We start from the raw sequence: 24,000 nt of genomic DNA on the forward strand, positions 1-24,000 counted from the left end.
TCAAACAGTCAGACAGACAGACAGAGAGTCAGACAGACAGTCAGACAGACAGACAGTCAAACAGACAGACAGACAGTCAGACAGTCAAACAGTCAGACAGACAGACAGTCAGACAGACAGACAGACAGACAGTCAAACAGACAGACAGACAGTCAGACAGTCAAACAGACAGACAGAGAGACAGACAGACAGTCAGACAGACAGACAGTCAAACAGTCAGAGAGACAGACAGACAGTCAAACAGTCAGTCAGACAGACAGACAGTCAAACAGTCAGTCAGTCAGACAGACAGTCAGACAGACAGACAGTCAGACAGACAGACAGACAGTCAAACAGTCAGACAGACAGACAGTCAAACAGTCAGACAGACAGACCGACAGTCAAACAGTCAGACAGACAGACAGTCAAACAGTCAGTCAGTCAAACAGACAGACAGTCAAACAGTCAGACAGACAGACAGACAGTCAGACAGTCAAACAGACAGACAGACAGACAGACACAGACAGACAGACAGACAGACAGACAGACAGAGAGACAGACAGACAGTCAAACAGTCAGACAGACAGACAGACAGTCAAACAGTCAGTCAGACAGACAGACAGTCAAACAGTCAGTCAGACAGACAGACAGACAGACAGACAGACAGACAGTCAAACAGTCAGTCAGACATACAGACAGTCAAACAGTCAGACAGACAGACAGTCAAACAGTCAGTCAGTCAAACAGACAGACAGTCAAACAGACAGACAGTCAGACCTCTGTCTACCTTGTGTCCATGGATGTCTGAAGTGGTGTCCTCCCCCTCTCTGTTTTCCATGTCTCTCATCTGCAGACGACCCAGCTTCACCTTCCCGACCTCACTCGTTCCGTCCGCAGACCTGAGAAAGGAGATTCAGACCGATACGCACCGACCAACAAGCACCTCCATCAACAAGGATCCAGTGTTAACTGTAGCAGTGTTGAGAACACTCTCTCACTGGTAATGATGACTTGGTTCTGTGTAAAGAGGAACTGTTTGGGGGAGGAGCTCGTGCCCTCTCACTTCCTCCTTTATGTCAAGGTATCCCGGCAACGGTGAGCAAGGAAATGGGATGGAGAACATAGAGAGAGAGAGAGAGAGAGTTGTAGAGGTTCTAGTGTCAGGTCAGGGCTCAGATGAGTCAGTTTTAAGTCAGGCTTAAGGCGGGTAAGAACTCAGGTTTGAGTAAGTCAGAATTAATGTGAGTGTTAAAGTTATGTTTGAGTAAGTCGGACTAAAGGTGAGTGTTAAGTCAGTTTTACCTGAGGCTGAGGGAGAGCTGAGGCTCATTGGTCCTGAGTAGATCTCTGATGGAGAAGCAGCTGAAGCCTAAAAAGCTCCTCTATAGAGAGAGAGAAAGAGAGAGAGAGAGAGAGAGAGAGAGAGAGAAAGGGGGTAAGAGAGAGTGAGAGAGAGAGAGACAGAGAGAGAGAGGGACAGAAAGGGGGAAGAGAGAGAAAGAGAGAGAGACAGAAAGGGGGAAGAGAGAGAGAGAGAGAGAGACAGAAAGGGGGAAGCGAGAGAGGGACTTACATAAATAACGTACATTGTACGACAACAACAACTCAAGACCTGACTGCCATTGACCAGCACAAAAACATAATGTGGCGTTCTGCATTAGCATCGAATCGCCCTCGTCATAGTTGTTAGGAACAAATATACACAGGCAGTTAGGAAAGCTAAGGCTAGCTTTTTCTAACAGAAATGTGCATCCTGTAGTACTAACGCAAAAAAGTTCTCGGACACTGTAAAATCCATGGAGAATAACAACACCTCCTCCCAGCTGCCCACTGCTCTAGGAAAGGCTAGGAAACACTGTCACCAATAATAAATCCACTATAATTGAGAATTTCAATAAGCATTTCTCTACGGCTGGCCATGCTTTCCACCTGGCTACCCCTAGGGTGCCGGTCAACTGCCCGGCACCCTCCACAGCAACCCGCCCCCACCATTTCTCCTTCACCCAAATCCAGATAGCTGATGTTCTGAAAGAGCTGAAAAATCTGGACCCCTACAAATCAGCTGGGCTAGACAATCTGGACCCTCTCTTTCTAAAATTATCTGCCGAAATTGTTGCAACCCCTATTACTAGCCTGTTCAACCTCTCCTTCGTATTGTTTGAGATTCCCAAAGATTGGAAAGCTGCCGCGGTAATCCCCCTCTTCAAAGTGGGTGACACTCTAGACCCAAACTGCTACAGACCTATATCTATCCTACCCTGTCATTCTAAGGTCTTCGAAAGCCAAGTTAACAAACATATTACCGACCATTTCGAAACCCACAGTACCTTCCCCGCTATGCAATCTGGTTTCAGAGCTGGTCATGGGTGCACCTCAGCCACGCTCAAGGTCCTAAACGATATCATAACCGCCATCGATAAGAGACAATACTGTGCAGCCGTATTCATTGACATGGCCAAGGCTTTCGACTCTGTCAATCACCACATCCTCATCGGCAGACTCGACAGCCTTGGTTTCTCAAATGATTGCCTCACCTGGTTCACCAACTACTTCTCTGATAGAGTTCAGTGTGTCAAATCGGAAGGCCTGTTGTCCGGACCTCTGGCAGTCTCTATGGGGGTGCCACAGGGTTCAATTCTCGGGCCGACTATTTTCTGTATACATCAATGAGGTCGCTCTTGCTGCTGGTAAGTCTCTGATCCACCTCTACGCAGACGACACCATTCTGTATACTTCTGGCCCTTCCTTGGACACTGTGTTAGCTAACCTCCAGACGAGCTTCAATGCCATACAACTCTCCTTCTGTGGCCTCCAACTGCTCTTAAATACAAGTAAAACTAAATGCATGCTCTTCAACCGATCGCTACCAGCACCTGCCCGCCCGTCCAGCATCACTACTCTGGACGGTTCTGACTTAGAATATGTGGACAACTACAAATACTTAGGTGTCTGGTTAGACTGTAAACTCTCCTTCCAGACTCACATCAAACATCTCCAATCCAAAGTTAAATCTAGAATCGGCTTCCTATTTCGCAACAAAGCATCCTTCACTCATGTTGCCAAACATACCCTCGTAAAACTGACCATCCTACCGATCCTCGACTTCGGTGATGTCATTTACAAAATAGCCTCCAACACCCTACTCAACAAATTGGATGCAGTCTATCACAGTGCAATCCGTTTTGTCACCAAAGCCCCATATACTACCCACCACTGCGACCTGTACGCTCTCATTGGTTGGCCCTCGCTTCATACTCGTCTCCAAACCCACTGGCTACAGGTTATCTACAAGTCTCTGCTAGGTAAAGCCCCGCCTTATCTCAGCTCACTGGTCACCATAGCAGCACCCACCCGTAGCACGCGCCCCAGCAGGTATATCTCACTGGTCACCCCCAAAGCCAATTCTTCCTTTGGTCGCATTTCCTTCCAGTTCTCTGCTGCCAATGACTGGAACGAACTGCAAGAATCACTGAAGCTGGAGACTCACATCTCCCTCACTAGCTTTAAGCACCAGCTGTCAGAGCAGCTCACAGATCACTGAACCTGTACATAGATGGGCTGTTTACAGATGGGCTATCTACCTCATCCCCATACTGTATTTATTTATTTATCTTGCTCCTTTGCACCCCAGTGTCTCTACTTGCACATTCATCTTCTACACATCTACCATTCCAGTGTTTAATTGCTATATTGTAATTACTTCGCCACCATGGCCTATTTATTTCCTTAACTTACCTCATTTACACTCACTGTATCTAGACTTTTTGTTTTCTTTTGTTCTACTGTATTATTGACTGTATGTTTTGTTTATTCCATGTGTAACTCTGTGTTGTTGTATGTGTCAAATTGCTGTGCTTCGCAGTTGCAAATGAGAACTTGTTCTCAACTAGCCTACCTGGTTAAATAAAGGTAAAATATATATATATATTTAAAAAAATACTCAGTCTACTCTGAGGTTGCCTAACTGTCATGTTGCTAGGTCATCATATTCCAAAAAGCCCTTCGCAACGGAATTAGAATCACTCTGTTGCCTGGACGATAATCATCGGAAAGCTCCGGGGATTATCTTGATACAAGCACACGCACGGGAGTGGTGGAATTTACACACACACACATGACATTACCCAATATCACTCAGGGCCAGAGCAGCCCTCATTACACGAGTCATGTCTACAGGTCTCTACTGGTAATCAGCTTACACGGGGGGAGGGGGGACAGGATGGGGAGAGGGGACAGGAAGGGGAGGGGGGACAGAATGGGGAGGGGGGACAGGAAGGGGAGAGGGGGCAGGATGGGGAGGGGGGACAGGATGGGGAGAGGGGACAGGAAGGGGAGGGGGGGGACAGGAAGGAGGAGGGGGGACAGGAAGGGGGAGGGGGGACAGGAAGGGGAGGGGGGGGACAGGAAGGAGGAGGGGGGACAGGAAGGGGGGGGGGGACAGAATGGGGGGGGACAGAATGGTGGTGAGGAGGGGGATGGGGAGGGGAGGGGGGACAGAATGGGGAGGGGGGGACAGAAGCAGGGTGAGGAGGGGGATGGGGAGGGGGGACAGAATGGGGAGGGGGGACAGAATGGGGAGGGGGGGACAGGAAGGAGGAGGGGGGACAGGAAGGGGAGGGGGGGGACAGGAAGGAGGAGGGGGGACAGGAAGGGGAGGGGGGACAGGAAGGGGGGGGGACAGAATGGGGGGGGACAGAATGGTGGTGAGGAGGGGGATGGGGAGGGGAGGGGGGACAGAATGGGGAGGGGGGGACAGAAGCAGGGTGAGGAGGGGGATGGGGAGGGGGGACAGAATGGGGAGGGGGGACAGAATGGGGAGGGGGGGACAGGAAGGGGAGGGGGGACAGGAAGGGGAGGGGGGACAGGAAGGGGAGCGGGGACAGGAAGGGGAGCGGGGACAGGATGGGGGTGAGGAGGGGGATGGGGACAGGATGGTGGTGAGGATGGGGAGGGAGGACAGGATGGGGGTGAGGAGGGGGATGGGGAGGGGGGACAGGAAGGGGAAAGGGGACAGGAGAAGGGGGGAGAGGAGGGAGACAGGATGGGGACGGGAGGGGGAGGGGGGAATGGGGGGCTGGAGGGGACGTGGGGGAATGTGGGAGAATGTGGGGGGATGGGAGGGGAGTGGGGGAATGTGGGGGCTGGAGATGACGGGGGAATGGAGGGGACGAGGGATAGGAGGGGACGGGGGGCTGGAGGGGACGGGGGATAGGAGGCTTTAGATTAAACATTAATCCTCATCAAATCTAGAGCACAACGCACGGTCGGAAATCACAACACACATATACACGCACACACACAGACACACACCAGGGAGCAACAGAGTTAAACCACACCACTACACCACTATACCACCATACCACTACACCACTACACCACTACACCACCATACCACTACACCACTACACCACCATACCACTACACCACTACACCACTATACCACTATACCACTATACAACTACACCACTATACCACTATACCACTATACAACTACACCACTACACCACCATACCACTACACCACTACACCACTACACCACTACACCACTACACCACTACACCACTACACCACTACACCACCATACCACTACACCACTACACCACTACACCACTACACCACTACACCACTACACCACTATACCACTATACCACTATACAACTACACCACTACACCACCATACCACTACACCACTACACCACTACACCACTACACCACTACACCACTACACCACTACACCACCATACCACTACACCACTACACCACTACACCACTACACCACTACACCACTACACCACCATACCACTACACCACTACACCACTATACCACTACACCACCATACCACTACACCACCATACCACTACACCACTACACCACTACACCACTACACCACCATACCACTACACCACTACACCACTACACCACTACACCACTACACCACTACACCACCATACCACTACACCACTACACCACTATACCACTACACCACCATACCACTACACCACCATACCACTACACCACTACACCACTACACCACTACACCACCATACCACTACACCACTACACCACTACACCACTACACCACTACACCACTATACCACTATACCACTATACCACTATACCACTATACCACTATACCACTACACCACTACACCACTACACCACTATACCACTATACCACTACACCACTACACCACTACACCACTACACCACTACACCACTATACCACTATACCACTATACCACTATACCACTACACCACTATACCACTACACCACTACACCACTACACCACTACACCACTACACCACTATACCACTACACCCTCTACACCACTATACCACTACACCACTACACCACTACACCACCATACCACTACACCACCATACCACTATACCACTATACCACTATACCACTATACCACTATACCACTACACCACTACACCACTATACCACTACACCACTATACCACTACACCACTACACCACTACACCACTATACCACTACACCCTCTACACCACTATACCTCTACACCACCATACCACTACACCACTACACCACCATACCACTACACCACTACACCACTACACCACCACACCACTACACCACTACACCACTATACCACTACACCACTACACCACTACACCACTACACCACCATACCACTACACCACCATACCACTACACCACTACACCACTATACCACTACACCACTACACCACTATACCACTACACCACTACGACCACTATACCACTACACCACTATACCATTATACCACTACACCACTACGACCACTATACCACTACACCACTACACCACTACACCACTACACCACTACACCACTACACCACTACACCACTAAACCACTACACCCTCTACACCACTATACCACTACACCACTACACGACTACACCCTCTACACCACTATACCACTACACCACTACACCACTACACCACCATACCACTACACCACTACACCCTCTACACCACTATACCACTATACCACTACACCCTCTACACCACTATACCACTACACCACTACACGACTACACCCTCTACACCACTACACCACTACACCACTACACCACTACACCACTATACCACTATACCACTACACCACTACACCACTATACCACTAAACCATTATACCACTATACCACTACACCACTACACCACTATACCACTATACCACTATACCACTATACCACTACACCACTATACCACTATACCACTACACCACTATACCACTACACCACTATACCATTATACCACTACACCACTATACCACTACACCACTATACCATTATACCACTATACCACTATACCACTATACCACTATACCACTATACCACTACACCACTACACCCTCTACACCACTATACCACTACACCACTACACCACTACACCACTACACCCTCTACACCACTATACCTCTACACCACTATACCTCTACACCACCATACCACTACACCACTACACCACTATACCACTACACCACTACACCACTACACCACCATACCACTACACCACTATACCACTATACCACTATACCACTATACCACTATACCACTATACCACTATACCACTATACCACTACACCACTACACCACTATACCACTATACTACTACACCACTACACCACTACACCACTACACCACTACACCACTATACCACTACACCACTACACCACTATACCACTACACCACTACACCACTACACCACTACACCACTACACCACTATACCCTCTACACCACTATACCTCTACACCACCATACCACTACACCACCATACCACTACACCACTACACCACCATACCACTATACCACTATACCACTACACCACTATACCACTACACCACTATACCATTATACCACTATACCACTATACCACTATACCACTACACCACTACACCACTATACCATTATACCACTATACCACTACACCACTATACCACTATACCACTATACCACTATACCACTACACCACTATACCACTACACCACTATACCATTATACCACTACACCACTACACCACTATACCATTATACCACTATACCACTACACCACTATACCACTATACCACTATACCACTATACCACTACACCACTACACCACTACACCCTCTACACCACTATACCACTACACCACTACACCACTACACCACCATACCACTATACCACTATACCATTACACCACTATACCACTATACCACTACACCACTATACCATTACACCACTACACCACTATACCACTACACCACTATACCATTATACCACTATACCACTACACCACTACACCACTATACCACTATACCACTATACCACTACACCACTATACCACTATACCACTATACCACTACACCACTATACCACTATACCACTATACCACTATACCACTACACCACTATACCACTATACCACTACACCACTACACCACTACACCACTACACCACTATACCACTATACCACTATACCACTACACCACTATACCACTATACCACTACACCACTACACCACTATACCACTACACCACTACGACACTATACCACTACACCACTACACCACTATACTACTATACCACTATACCACTACACCACTATACCACTATACCACTATACCACTACACCACTATACCACTACACCACTATACCACTACACCACTATACCACTACACCACTATACCACTACACCACTATACCATTATACCACTATACCACTATACCACTACACCACTATACCACTACACCACTACACCACTACACCACTACACCACTATACCACTACACCACTATACCACTACACCACTACACCACTACGACCACTACACCCTCTACACCACTACACCACTATACCACTACACCACTACACCACTACACCACTACACCACTATACCACTACACCACTATACCACTATACCAGTACACCACTATACCACTACACCACTACGACACTACACCACTACACCACTACACCACTATACCACTACACCACTATACCACTATACCAGTACACCACTATACCACTACACCACTATACCACTATACCACTATACCACTACACCACTACACCACCATACCACTATACCACTATACCACTATACCACTATACCACTATACCATTATACCACTACACCACTATACCATTATACCACTATACCACTATACCACTATACCACTATACCACTACACCACTACACCACCATACCACTATACCACTATACCACTACACCACTACACCACTACACCACCATACCACTATACCACTACACCACTATACCACTATACCACTACACCACTATACCACTACACCACTATACCACTATACCACTACACCACTACACCACTATACCACTACACCACTACACCACTACACCACTACACCACTACACCACCATACCACTATACCACTACACCACTACACCACTATACCACTATACCATTACACCACTACACCACTACACCACTACACCACTACACCACTACACCACTATACCACTACACCACTACACCACTACACCACTACACCACTACACCACTACACCACTACACCACTACACCACCATACCACTACACCACTACAGCACTATACCATTACACCACTACACCACTACACCACTACACCACTATACCACTACACCACTATACCACTACACCACTACACCACTACGACCACTACACCCTCTACACCACTACACCACTACACCACTATACCACTATACCACTATACCACTACACCACTATACCATTATACCACTATACCACTATACCACTATACCACTACACCACTACACCACTATACCATTATACCACTATACCACTATACCACTACACCACTATACCACTACACCACTACACCACTATACCACTACACCACTACACCACTATACCACTATACCATTACACCACTACACCACTACACCACTATACCACTATACCACTACACCACTATACCACTATACCACTACACCACTACACCACTATACCACTATACCATTACACCACTACACCACTACACCACTATACCACTATACCACTACACCACTATACCACTATACCACTACACCACTACACCACTACACCACTACACCACTACACCACTATACCACTATACCACTACACCACTACACCACTACACCACTACACCACTACACCACTACACCACTATACCACTACACCACTACACCACCATACCACTATACCACTACACCACTACACCACTATACCACTATACCATTACACCACTACACCACTACACCACTACACCACTATACCACTATACCACTACACCACTACACCACTACGACCACTACACCCTCTACACCACTACACCACTACACCACTACACCACTATACCACTACACCACTACACCACTATACCACTACACCACTATACCACTACACCACTATACCATTATACCACTACACCACTACACCACTACACCACTACACCACTACACCACTATACCACTACACCACTACACCACTACACCACCATACCACTACACCACTACACCACTATACCACTATACCATTACACCACTACACCACTACACCACTACACCACTATACCACTACACCACTATACCACTACACCACTACGACCACTACACCCTCTACACCACTACACCACTACACCACTATACCACTACACCACTATACCACTACACCACTATACCATTATACCACTATACCACTATACCACTACACCACTTCACCACTATACCATTATACCACTATACCACTATACCACTACACCACTATACCACTACACCACTACACCACTATACCACTACACCACTACACCACTATACCACTATACCATTACACCACTACACCACTACACCACTATACCACTACACCACTATACCACTACACCACTACACCACTACACCACTACACCACTACACCACTATACCACTATACCACTACACCACTATACCACTACACCACTACACAACTACACCACTACACCACTACACCACTATACCACTACACCACTACACCACCATACCACTATACCACTACACCACTACACCACTATACCACTATACCATTACACCACTACACCACTACACCACTACACCACTATACCACTATACCACTACACCACTACACCACTACGACCACTACACCCTCTACACCACTACACCACTACACCACTACACCACTATACCACTACACCACTACACCACTACACCACTATACCATTATACCACTATACCACTATACCACTACACCACTACACCACTATACCATTATACCACTACACCACTATACCACTATACCACTATACCACTATACCACTACACCACTACACCACTACACCACTACACCACTACACCACTATACCACTACACCACTATACCACTACACCACTACACCACTACACCACTATACCACTACACCACTATACCACTACACCACTATACCACTACACCACTACACCACTACACCACTACACCACTACACCACTATACCACTACACCACTATACCACTACACCACTACACCACTACGACCACTACACCCTCTACACCACTACACCACTACACCACTATACCACTACACCACTATACCACTACACCACTATACCATTATACCACTATACCACTATACCACTACACCACTTCACCACTATACCATTATACCACTATACCACTATACCACTACACCACTATACCACTACACCACTACACCACTATACCACTACACCACTACACCACTATACCACTATACCATTACACCACTACACCACTACACCACTATACCACTACACCACTATACCACTACACCACTACACCACTACACCACTACACCACTACACCACTATACCACTATACCACTACACCACTATACCACTACACCACTACACAACTACACCACTACACCACTACACCACTATACCACTACACCACTACACCACCATACCACTATACCACTACACCACTACACCACTATACCACTATACCATTACACCACTACACCACTACACCACTACACCACTATACCACTATACCACTACACCACTACACCACTACGACCACTACACCCTCTACACCACTACACCACTACACCACTACACCACTATACCACTACACCACTACACCACTACACCACTATACCATTATACCACTATACCACTATACCACTACACCACTACACCACTATACCATTATACCACTACACCACTATACCACTATACCACTATACCACTATACCACTACACCACTATACCACTACACCACTATACCACTACACCACTATACCATTATACCACTATACCACTACACCACTATACCACTACACCACTATACCATTATACCACTATACCACTATACCACTACACCACTATACCACTATACCACTACACCACTACACCACTACACCACTACACCACTACACCACTATACCACTACACCACTATACCACTACACCACTACACCACTACACCACTATACCACTACACCACTATACCACTACACCACTATACCACTACACCACTACACCACTACACCACTACACCACTACACCACTATACCACTACACCACTATACCACTACACCACTATACCACTACACCACTATACCACTACACCACTATACCACTACACCACTATACCACTACACCGCTATACCACTACACCACTATACCACTACACCACTATACCACTACACCACTATACCACTACACCACTACACCACTACGACACTATACCACTACACCACTACACCACTACACCACTACACCACTACACCACTACACCACTATACCACTACACCACTATACCACTACACCACTATACCACTACACCACTATACCACTATACCACTACACCACTACGACACTATACCACTACACCACTACACCACTACACCACTACACCACTACACCACTACACCACTATACCACTACACCACTATACCACTACACCACTATACCACTATACCACTACACCACTACGACACTATACCACTACACCACTACACCACTACACCACTACACCACTATACCACTACACCACTATACCACTATACCACTACACCACTACACCACTATACCACTATACCACTATACCATTACACCACTACACCACTATACCACTATACCACTACACCACTATACCACTATACCACTACACCACTATACCACTACACCACTATACCACTATACCACTACACCACTATACCACTATACCACTACACCACTATACCACTACACCACTACACCACTACACCACTACACCACTATACCACTACACACCACTACACCACCACACCACTACACCACCACACCACTACACCACTACACCACTACACCACTACGACCACTACACCACTACACCACTAGGACACTATACCACTACACCACTACACCACTATACCACTATACCACTACACCACTACACCACTACACCACTACACCACTATACCACTATACCACTATACCACTACACCACTATACCACTACACCACTACACCACTACACCACTACACCACTACACACCACTACACCACTACACCACTACACCACTACACACCACTACACCACCACACCACTACACCACCACACCACTACACCACTACACCACTACGACCACTACACCACTATAACACTACACCACTACACCACTACACCACTACGACCACTATATCACTACACCACTACACCACTACACCACTACACCACCAAACCACTACACCACTACACCACTACACCACTATACCACTATACCACTATACCACTATACCACTATACCACTACACCACTACACCACTATACCACCACACCACTACACCACTATACCACTATACCACTATACCACTACACCACTACACCACTATACCACTACACCACTACACCACTACACCACTACACCACTACGACCACTATACCACTACACCACCATACCACTATACCACTATGACACTACACCACTACACCACTATACCACTACCACCACTACACCACTACACCACTATACCACTACACCACTATACCACTACACCACTATACCACTATACCACTATACCACTACACCACTATACCACTACACTACTACACCACTACACTACTACACCACTATACCACTATACCACTACACCACTACACCACTACACCCTCTACACCACTATACCACTACACCACTACTACTACACTACTACACCACTACACCACTATACCACTACACCACTACACCATTATACCACTACACCCTCTACACCACCACACCACCACACCACCACACCATCACACCACTACACCACCACACCACCACACCACTATACCACTACACCACTACACCACTATACCACCACACCACTACACCACCACACCACTATACCACTACACCACTACACCACTACACTACTACACCACCACACCACTACACCACCACACCACTATACCTCTATACCACTATACCACTACACCACTATACCACGACACCACTACACTACTATACCACTACACCACTACACCACCACACCACCACACCACTACACCACCATACCACTACACCACTACACCACTATACCACTACACCACTATACCACTACACCACTACACCACCACACCACTACACCACCACACCACTATACCTCTATACCACTATACCACTACACCACTATAATACTACACCACTACACCACCACACCACCACACCACTATACTACTACACCACTACACCACCACACCACTATACCACTACACCACTACACTACTATACCACTACACCACTACACCACCACACCACTACACCACTACACCACCATACCACTACACCACTACACCACTATACCACTACACCACTATACCACTACACCACTATACCACTATACCACTACACCACTATACCACGACACCACTATACCACTATACCACTACACCACTACACCACTATACCACTATACCACTACACCACTACACCACTATACCACTATACCACTACACCACTACACCACTACACCACTATACCACTATACCACTACACCACTATACCACTACACCACTATACCACTATACCACTATACCACTACACCACTATACTACTACACCACTACACCACTACACCACTATACCACTACACCACTATACCACTACACCACTATACCACTACACCACTATACCACTACACCACTACACCACTAGGACACTACGCCACTAGGACACTACGCCACTACACCACTATGACACTACACCACTATGACACTACACAATTATGACATTATGACCCTACGACACTACACCACTACACCACTATGACACTGCACCGCTTTGACACTACACCACTATGACACTACACCACTACGACCCTACGACACTACACCACTACGACCCTACGACACTACACCACTACGACCCTACGACACTACACCACTACAACCCTACGACACTACACCACTATGACCCTACGACACTACACCACTATGACCCTACGACCCAATGACACTACACCACTACGACCCTACGACACTACACCACTACGACCCTACGACACTACACCACTATGACCATACACCACTATGACACTACACCACTATGACACTACGACCCTACGACACCACACCACTATGACACTACACCACTATGACACTACACCACTATGACACTACGACCCAATGACACTACACCACTATGACACTACGACCCAATGACACTGCACCACTATGACACTATGACATTATGACCCTACGACACTACGACACTACACCACTATGACCCTACACCACTATGACACTACGACCCTACGACACAACACAAATATGACACTACACAACTACGACACTACGACACTATGACCCTACGACACTATGACACTACACCACTATGACCCTACGACCCTACACAAGTATGACACCCTAATCACAGGTATATGGTTCTAAACCCTAATCACAGGTATATGGTTCTAAACCCTTATCACAGGTATATGGTTCTAAACCCTAATCACAGGTATACTCAACCACAGGAGTAATGTTCTAACCCCTAATCACAGGTATACTCAACCACAGGAGTACGGTTCTAAACCCTAATCACAAAAAAAGTATGAAAAACACCAAGGTGGATGAATACTTTCGCAAGGCACCGCATGTACTCAACCACAGGAGTCCGGTTCTAAACCCATTCACAAGTATCAAAGAGGGTTACAAACTCTACCACAGGAGATGAAGTCAGCTGGTCCATGTCCCTCCACATTCCGGCATCTCTTGAAACTGATACAACTTCCCCTTTTTGATAGATAAGCTGACTGCCTTAATGAAGAATTTACCCTAAACCCTAAAACGAACCAGGGGTCTAGTAATCCCCCTTCTGTAGTCTCCCCCTGTGTTCTCCTCTGTAGTCTCCCCCTGTGTCCTCCTCTGTAGCCTCCCCCTGTGTCCTCCTCTGTAGCCTTCCCCTGTGTCCTCCTCTGTAGTCTCCCCCTGTGTCCTCCTCTGTAGTCTCCCCCTGTGTCCTCCTCTGTAGCCTTCCCCTGTGTCCTCCTCTGTAGTCTCCCCCTGTGTCCTGCTCTGTAGCCTCCCCCTGTGTCCTCCTCTGTAGCCTCCCCCTGTGTCCTCCTCTGTAGTCTCCCCCTGTGTCCTCTTCTGTAGTCTCCCCCTGTGTCCTCCTCTGTAGCCTCCCCCTGTGTCCTCCTCTGTAGTCTCCCCCTGTGTCCTCCTCTGTAGTCTCCCCCTGTGTCCTCCTCTGTAGTCTCCCCCTGTGTCCTCCTCTGTAGCCTCCCCCTGTGTCCTCCTCTGTAGTCTCCCCCAGTGTCCCCCTCTGTAGTCTCCCCCAGTGTCCTCCTCTGTAGTCTCCCCCTGTGTCCTCCTCTGTAGTCTCCCCCAGTGTCCTCCTCTGTAGTCTCCCCCTGTGTCCTCCTCTGTAGTCTCCCCTGTGTCCTCCTCTGTAGTCTCCCCCTGTGTCCTCCTCTGTAGTCTCCCCCAGTGTCCCCCTCTGTAGTCTCCCCCAGTGTCCTCCTCTGTAGTCTCCCCCTGTGTCCTCCTCTGTAGTCTCCCCCAGTGTCCTCCTCTGTAGTCTCCCCCTGTGTCCTCCTCTGTAGTCTCCCCTGTGTCCTCCTCTGTAGTCTCCCCCTGTGTCCTCCTCTGTAGTCTCCCCCTGTGTCCTCCTCTGTAGTCTCCCCCTGTGTCCTCTTCTGTAGTCTCCCCTTGTGTCCTCCTCTGTATTCTCCCCCTGTGTCCTCTTCTGTAGTCTCCCCCTGTGTCCTCCTCTGTAGTCTCCCCCTGTGTCCTCCTCTGTAGTCTCCCTCAGTGTCCTCCTCTGTAGTCTCCCTCAGTGTCCCCCTCTGCTCTACTGTAATAAAGTACAACTAGCTGATACCATGTACTGTCTACCTACCCAGGAGTGGTGATTCTATGCTAGTTGGTTTAAATGTTGATGTGTTGCTCTCAGAACACTTCTCCCCCTCCCCCTCCTCTCTCTCTCTCCTCTGTAGAGAATGAACCACTAGCCAATAGCAGTGGGCGGATTAGCTAATGCTGAGCCGAGGGGCACTGGGCTATAGCCCGTGACGTGAACGGGCGAAAGCGTTGAGGGAGTGGCGCCCTTCTCCAATGGGACAGTAACCTGCGCCGCTCGGTCATGTTGTCAACAAGGCAGAAAACTTGTCCAGAAAACTTGTCCAGAAAACATATATTTTCCATAAAATAAAATGTTTGAATTTTTAAAAAACGAGTTTCCATTAGGAAGGCAGATCATTCTGTTTATTTTATATTTTTTTTTTTGAATCAAAAGCAATCACTTTTACAGGTGAAAACACAGAATCCTACTCATTACTGACGTCACGTTTGTTTTGAGACAACTTCGCCCTGGGCTTTGAACGGAGCATCTGGCTCCCGCCCGGGAGACGGCCCAGTTCCAAAAACTAAAGCAAATAAACTTTACCTAGGTGCAAAACATGCCTACCCTGGCACCCGGGCCAGACGAATTGAATCCCCTCACTGATGGAACCCTGGGAAAATATTCAGATTAGCAGGACAGCGTTGACCAATCACGATGAAGCACGTAGCCTTTCTATGAAACAGACATCAGGCAGGGATGTATAGTGTTACAGAATGTTCTTAAAACTCTGTCTGTCTGTCTGTCTGTCTCTCCCTCCCTCCCTCCCTCCCTCCCTCCCTCCCTCCCTCCCTCCCTCCCTATATTAATCTGGTCAGAATTGAAGGAATGATGGATGGTGCTAAATACAGGGAAGTTCTTGAGCGAAACCTGTTTCAGTCTTTCAGAGATTTGAGACTGGGACGGAGGTTCACCTTCCAGCAGGACAAGGACCCTAAGCATACTGCTAAAGCAACACTCAAGTGGTTTAAGGGGAAACATTTAAATGTATCGGAATGGCCTAGTCAAAGACCAGACCTCAATCCAATTGAGAATCTGTGGTATGACTTAAAGATTGTTGAACACCAGCAGAACCCATCCAACTTGAAGGAGCTGGAGCAGTTTTGAGTGGAAGAATGGGCAAAAATCCCAGTGGCCAGATGTGCCAAGCTTATAGAAACATACCCCACTGTAGTCCTAAACCATTACAGAGGACAGATGGTAACTGTAGTCCTAAACCATTAGAGGTAAGATGGTAATTGTAGTCCTAAACCATTAGAGGACAGATGGTCTGGTAACTGTAGTCCTAAACCATTAGAAGACAGATGGTAACTGTAGTCCTAAACCATTAGAGGACAGATGGTAACTGTAGTCCTAAACCATTAGAGGACAGATGGTACCTCTAGTCCTAAACCATTAGAGGACAGATGGTAACTGTAGTCCTAAACCATTAGAGGACAGATGGTAACTGTAGTCCTAAACCATTAGAGGTAAGATGGTAATTGTAGTCCTAAACCATTAGAGGACAGATGGTCTGGTAACTGTAGTCCTAAACCATTAGAAGACAGATGGTAACTGTAGTCCTAAACCATTAGAGGACAGATGGTAACTGTAGTCCTAAACCATTAGAGGACAGATGGTCTGGTACCTGTAGTCCTAAACCATTAGAGGACAGATGGTAACTGTAGTCCTAAACCATTAGAGGACAGATGGTACCTGTAGTCCTAAACCATTAGAGGACAGATGGTAACTGTAGTCCTAAACCATTAGAGGACAGATGGTAACTGTAGTCCTAAACCATTAGAGGACAGATGGTCTGGTAACTGTAGTCCTAAACCATTAGAGGACAGATGGTAACTGTAGTCCTAAACCATTAGAGGACAGATGGTAACTGTAGTCCTAAACCATTAGAGGACAGATGGTAACTGTAGTCCTAAACCATTAGAGGACAGATGGTCTGGTACCTGTAGTCCTAAACCATTAGAGGACAGATGGTAACTGTAGTCCTAAACCATTAGAGGACAGATGGTAACTGTAGTCCTAAACCATTAGAGGACAGATGGTCTGGTAACTGTAGTCCTAAACCATTAGAGGACAGATGGTAACTGTAGTCCTAAACCATTAGAGGACAGATGGTAACTGTAGTCCTAAACCATTAGAGGACAGATGGTCTGGTACCTGTAGTCCTAAACCATTAGAGGACAGATGGTAACTGTAGTCCTAAACCATTAGAGGACAGATGGTACCTGTAGTCCTAAACCATTACAGGACAGATGGTCTGGTAACTGTAGTCCTAAACCATTAGAGGACAGATGGTAACTGTAGTCCTAAACCATTAGAGGACAGATGGGAACTGTAGTCCTGATTTCTGACTGAGAGAAAATTCAGTCAGCCATATTACACATGTTCACATCACATCACCCAGAGTAAGCCTCTTACCGGACACACACACACACACACACACACACACACACACACACACTATCACACACACACACACACAGTACACACACAGTACACACACAGTACACAATACAAACACACAGAGTAAAGACACATCCTCACCGTGTCGTGTGTTTTGACCTTGGCGTGATAGACGGTCAGTTTGAGTGTCGTGTCCAGGGTGAAAGGGTGGTCAGGAGAGATACACACACCCGTCAGAAACACTGGGTCACTGGTGCTCTGAAACACACACACACACACACACACAGAGAGAAGAGATACACACACCGGTCAGAAACACTGGGTCACTGGTGCTCTGAAACACACACACAGAGGAGAGAGGAATTATATACAGCGATATACGGGGAGTGTATGTGTGTGTTCTTACCTCTACTATCTCTGTCCAGCTGTAGGTCCCTCTACTATCTCTGTCCAGCAGTAGGTCCCTCTACTATCTCTGTCCAGCAGAAAGTCCCTCTACTATCTCTGTCCAGCTGTAGGTCCCTCTACTATCTCTGTCCAGCAGTAGGTCCCTCTACTATCTCTGTCCAGCAGAAAGTCCCTCTACTATCTCTGTCCAGCAGTAGGTCCCTCTACTATCTCTGTCCAGCAGTAGGTCCCTCTACTATCTATGTCCAGCAGAAGGTCCCTCTACTATCTCTGTCCAGCAGTAGTTACCTCTACTATCTCTGTTAGGCAGTAGTTACCTCTACTATCTCTGTACAGCAGTAGTTCACCTCTACTATCTCTGTACTAGTCAGTGATGGTGTGTTCTCACCTCTACTATCTCCGTACAGCAGTAGTCAGTGATGGTGTGTTCTCACCTCTACTATCTCTGTACTAGTCAGTGATGGTGTGTTCTCACCTCTACTATCTCTGTAGTAGTCAGTGATGGTGTGTTCTCACCTCTACTATCTCTGTACTAGTCAGTGATGGTGTGTTCTCACCTCTACTATCTCTGTACTAGTCAGTGATGGTGTGTTCTCACCTCTACTATCTCTGTACTAGTCAGTGATGGTGTGTTCTCACCTCTACTATCTCTGTACTAGTCAGTGATGGTGTGTTCTCACCTCTACTATCTCCGTACAGCAGTAGTCAGTGATGGTGTGTTCTCACCTCTACTATCTCCGTACAGCAGTAGTCAGTGATGGTGTGTTCTCACCTCTACTATCTCCGTACAGCAGTAGTCAGTGATGGTGTGTTCTCGACTCTATTATCTCTGTACTAGTCAGTGATGGTGTGTTCTCACCTCTACTATCTCCGTACAGCAGTAGTCAGTGATGGTGTGTGTCTGTGTGTTGATGACTGACACCTGCACCACCGCGTGGGGTCTCTTCTCCTTGTGTCCTATAGACAGACCCCTACAGTCTGAGACAGAGAGCGAGGATGAGAGAGAGAGAGAGAGAGACAGACAGAGAGAACTACCGTGGGATAACTACCATTGGATAACTACCGTGGGATAACTACCGTTGGATAACTACCGTGGGATAACTACCGTTGGATAACGGGATAACTACCGTGGGAAAATGGGATAACTACCGTGGGATAACTACCGTGGGATAACTACCGTTGGATAACTACCATGGGATAACTACCGTTGGATAACTACCGTGGGATAACTACCGTTGGATAACTACCGTGGGATAACTACCGTTGGATAACTACCATGGGATAACTACCGTGGGATAACTACCATGGGATAACTACCGTGGGATAACTACCGTGGGATAACTACCATGGGATAACTACCGTTGCATAACTACCGTGGGATAACTACCGTGGGATAACTACCGTGGGATAACTACCGTTGGATAACTACCGTTGGATAACTACCGTGGGATAACTACCGTGGGATAACTACCGTGGGATAACTACCGTGGGATAACTACCGTGGGATAACTACCGTTGGATAACTACCGTTGGATAACTACCGTTGGATAACTACCGTGGGATAACTACCGTTGGATAACTACCGTTGGATAACTACCGTTGGATAACTACCGTTGGATAACTACCGTGGGATAACTACCGTTGGATAACTACCGTTAGATAACTACCGTTGGATAACTACCGTTAGATAACTACCGTTGGATAACTACCGTTGGATAACTACCGTGGGATAACTACCGTTGGATAACTACCGTTGGATAACTACCGTTGGATAACTACCGTTGGATAACTACCATGGGATAACTACCGTTGGATAACTACCGTGGGATAACTACCGTGGGATAACTACCGTTGGATAACTACCGTGGGATAACTACCGTGGGATAACTACCGTGGGATAACTACCGTGGGATAACTACCGTTGGATAACTACCGTTAGATAACTACCGTTGGATAACTACCGTTAGATAACTACCGTTGGATAACTACCGTTGGATAACTACCGTGGGATAACGGGATAACTACCGTGGGATAACTACCGTGGGATAACGGGATAACTACCGTGGGATAACGGGATAACTACCGTGGGATAACTACCGTTGGATAACTACCGTTGGATAACTACCGTGGGATAACTACCGTTGGATAACTACCGTGGGATAACGGGATAACTACCGTTGGATAACTACCGTGGGATAACTACCGTGGGATAACTACTGTGGGATAACGGGATAACTACCGTTGGATAACTACCGTTGGATAACTACCGTTGGATAACTACCGTGGGATAACTACCGTGGGATAACTACCGTGGGATAACTACCATTGGATAACTACCGTTGGATAACTACCGTGGGATAACTACCGTGGGATAACTACCGTTGGATAACTACCGTTGGATAACTACCGTGGGATAACTACCGTGGGATAACTACCGTGGGATAACTACCGTTGGATAACTACCGTTGGATAACTACCGTGGGATAACTACCGTGGGATAACTACCGTTGGATAACTACCGTGGGATAACTACCGTGGGATAACTACCGTTGGATAACTACCGTGGGATAACTACCGTTGGATAACTACCGTTGGATAACTACCGTGGGATAACTACCGTTGGATAACTACCGTTGGATAACTACCGTGGGATAACTACCGTTGGATAACTACCGTTGGATAACTACCGTGGGATAACTACCGTTGGATAACTACCGTGGGATAACGGGATAACTACCGTTGGATAACTACCGTGGGATAACTACCGTGGGATAACTACCGTTGGATAACTACCGTTGGATAACTACCGTGGGATAACTACCGTTGGATAACTACCGTGGGATAACGGGATAACTACCGTTGGATAACTACCATTGGATAACTACCGTTGGATAACTACCGTGGGATAACGGGATAACTACCGTTGGATAACTACCGTGGGATAACTACCGTGGGATAACGGGATAACTACCGTGGGATAACTACCGTGGGATAACGGGATAACTACCGTGGGATAACTACCGTTGGATAACTACCGTTGGATAACTACCGTGGGATAACGGGATAACTACCGTTGGATAACTACCGCGGGATAACTACCGTGGGATAACGGGATAACTACCGTGGGATAACGGGATAACTACCGTGGGATAACTACCGTGGGATAACTACCATTGGATAACTACCATGGGATAACTACCATGGGATAACTACCGTGGGATAACTACCGTTGGATAACTACCGTGGGATAACTACCGTGGGATAACGGGATAACTACCGTTGGATAACTACCATTGGATAACTACCATGGGATAACTACCATGGGATAACTACCGTGGGATAACTACCGTGGGATAACTACCGTGGGATAACGGGATAACTACCGTTGGATAACTACCGTGGGATAACTACCGTGGGATAACTACCATTGGATAACTACCATGGGATAACTACCGTGGGATAACTACCGTTGGATAACTACCGTGGGATAACTACCGTGGGATAACTACCGTGGGATAACTACCATGGGATAACTACCGTGGGATAACTACCGTTGGATAACTACCGTGGGATAACGGGATAACTACCGTGGGATAACTACCGTGGGATAACTACCGTGGGATAACTACCGTTGGATAACTACCGTGGGATAACTACCGTGGGATAACTACCGTTGGATAACTACCGTGGGATAACTACCGTTGGATAACTACCGTGGGATAACTACCGTGGGATAACTACCGTTGGATAACTACCGTTGGATAACTACCGTGGGATAACTACCGTGGGATAACTACCGTGGGATAACTACCATGGGATAACTACCGTGGGATAACTACCGTTGGATAACTACCGTGGGATAACGGGATAACTACCGTGGGATAAC

At 47.2% G+C, this 24,000-nt stretch overlaps 1 protein-coding gene across 3 annotated transcripts in view; it reads right to left on the bottom strand.

The window, feature by feature from the left end:
* The window catches only part of LOC110518889 (type II inositol 3,4-bisphosphate 4-phosphatase-like), a 62,384-nt gene that overhangs the window by 28,266 nt on the left and 10,118 nt on the right, over positions 1 to 24,000 (bottom strand). For all 3 annotated transcript variants that reach the window (XM_036987077.1, XM_036987076.1, XM_036987078.1), the window contains exons 6-9: positions 20,974 to 21,092; positions 19,848 to 19,964; positions 1,282 to 1,361; positions 767 to 878 (exon numbers count right to left, since the gene is read on the bottom strand). In XM_036987077.1, coding sequence (XP_036842972.1) covers positions 767 to 878; positions 1,282 to 1,361; positions 19,848 to 19,964; positions 20,974 to 21,092 — 428 coding nt within the window. The remainder of the gene's footprint in view (positions 1 to 766; positions 879 to 1,281; positions 1,362 to 19,847; positions 19,965 to 20,973; positions 21,093 to 24,000) is intronic.

Source organism: Oncorhynchus mykiss, chromosome 9 (assembly GCF_013265735.2).
Source record: "Oncorhynchus mykiss isolate Arlee chromosome 9, USDA_OmykA_1.1, whole genome shotgun sequence".
Lineage (NCBI taxonomy): Eukaryota > Metazoa > Chordata > Actinopteri > Salmoniformes > Salmonidae > Oncorhynchus > Oncorhynchus mykiss.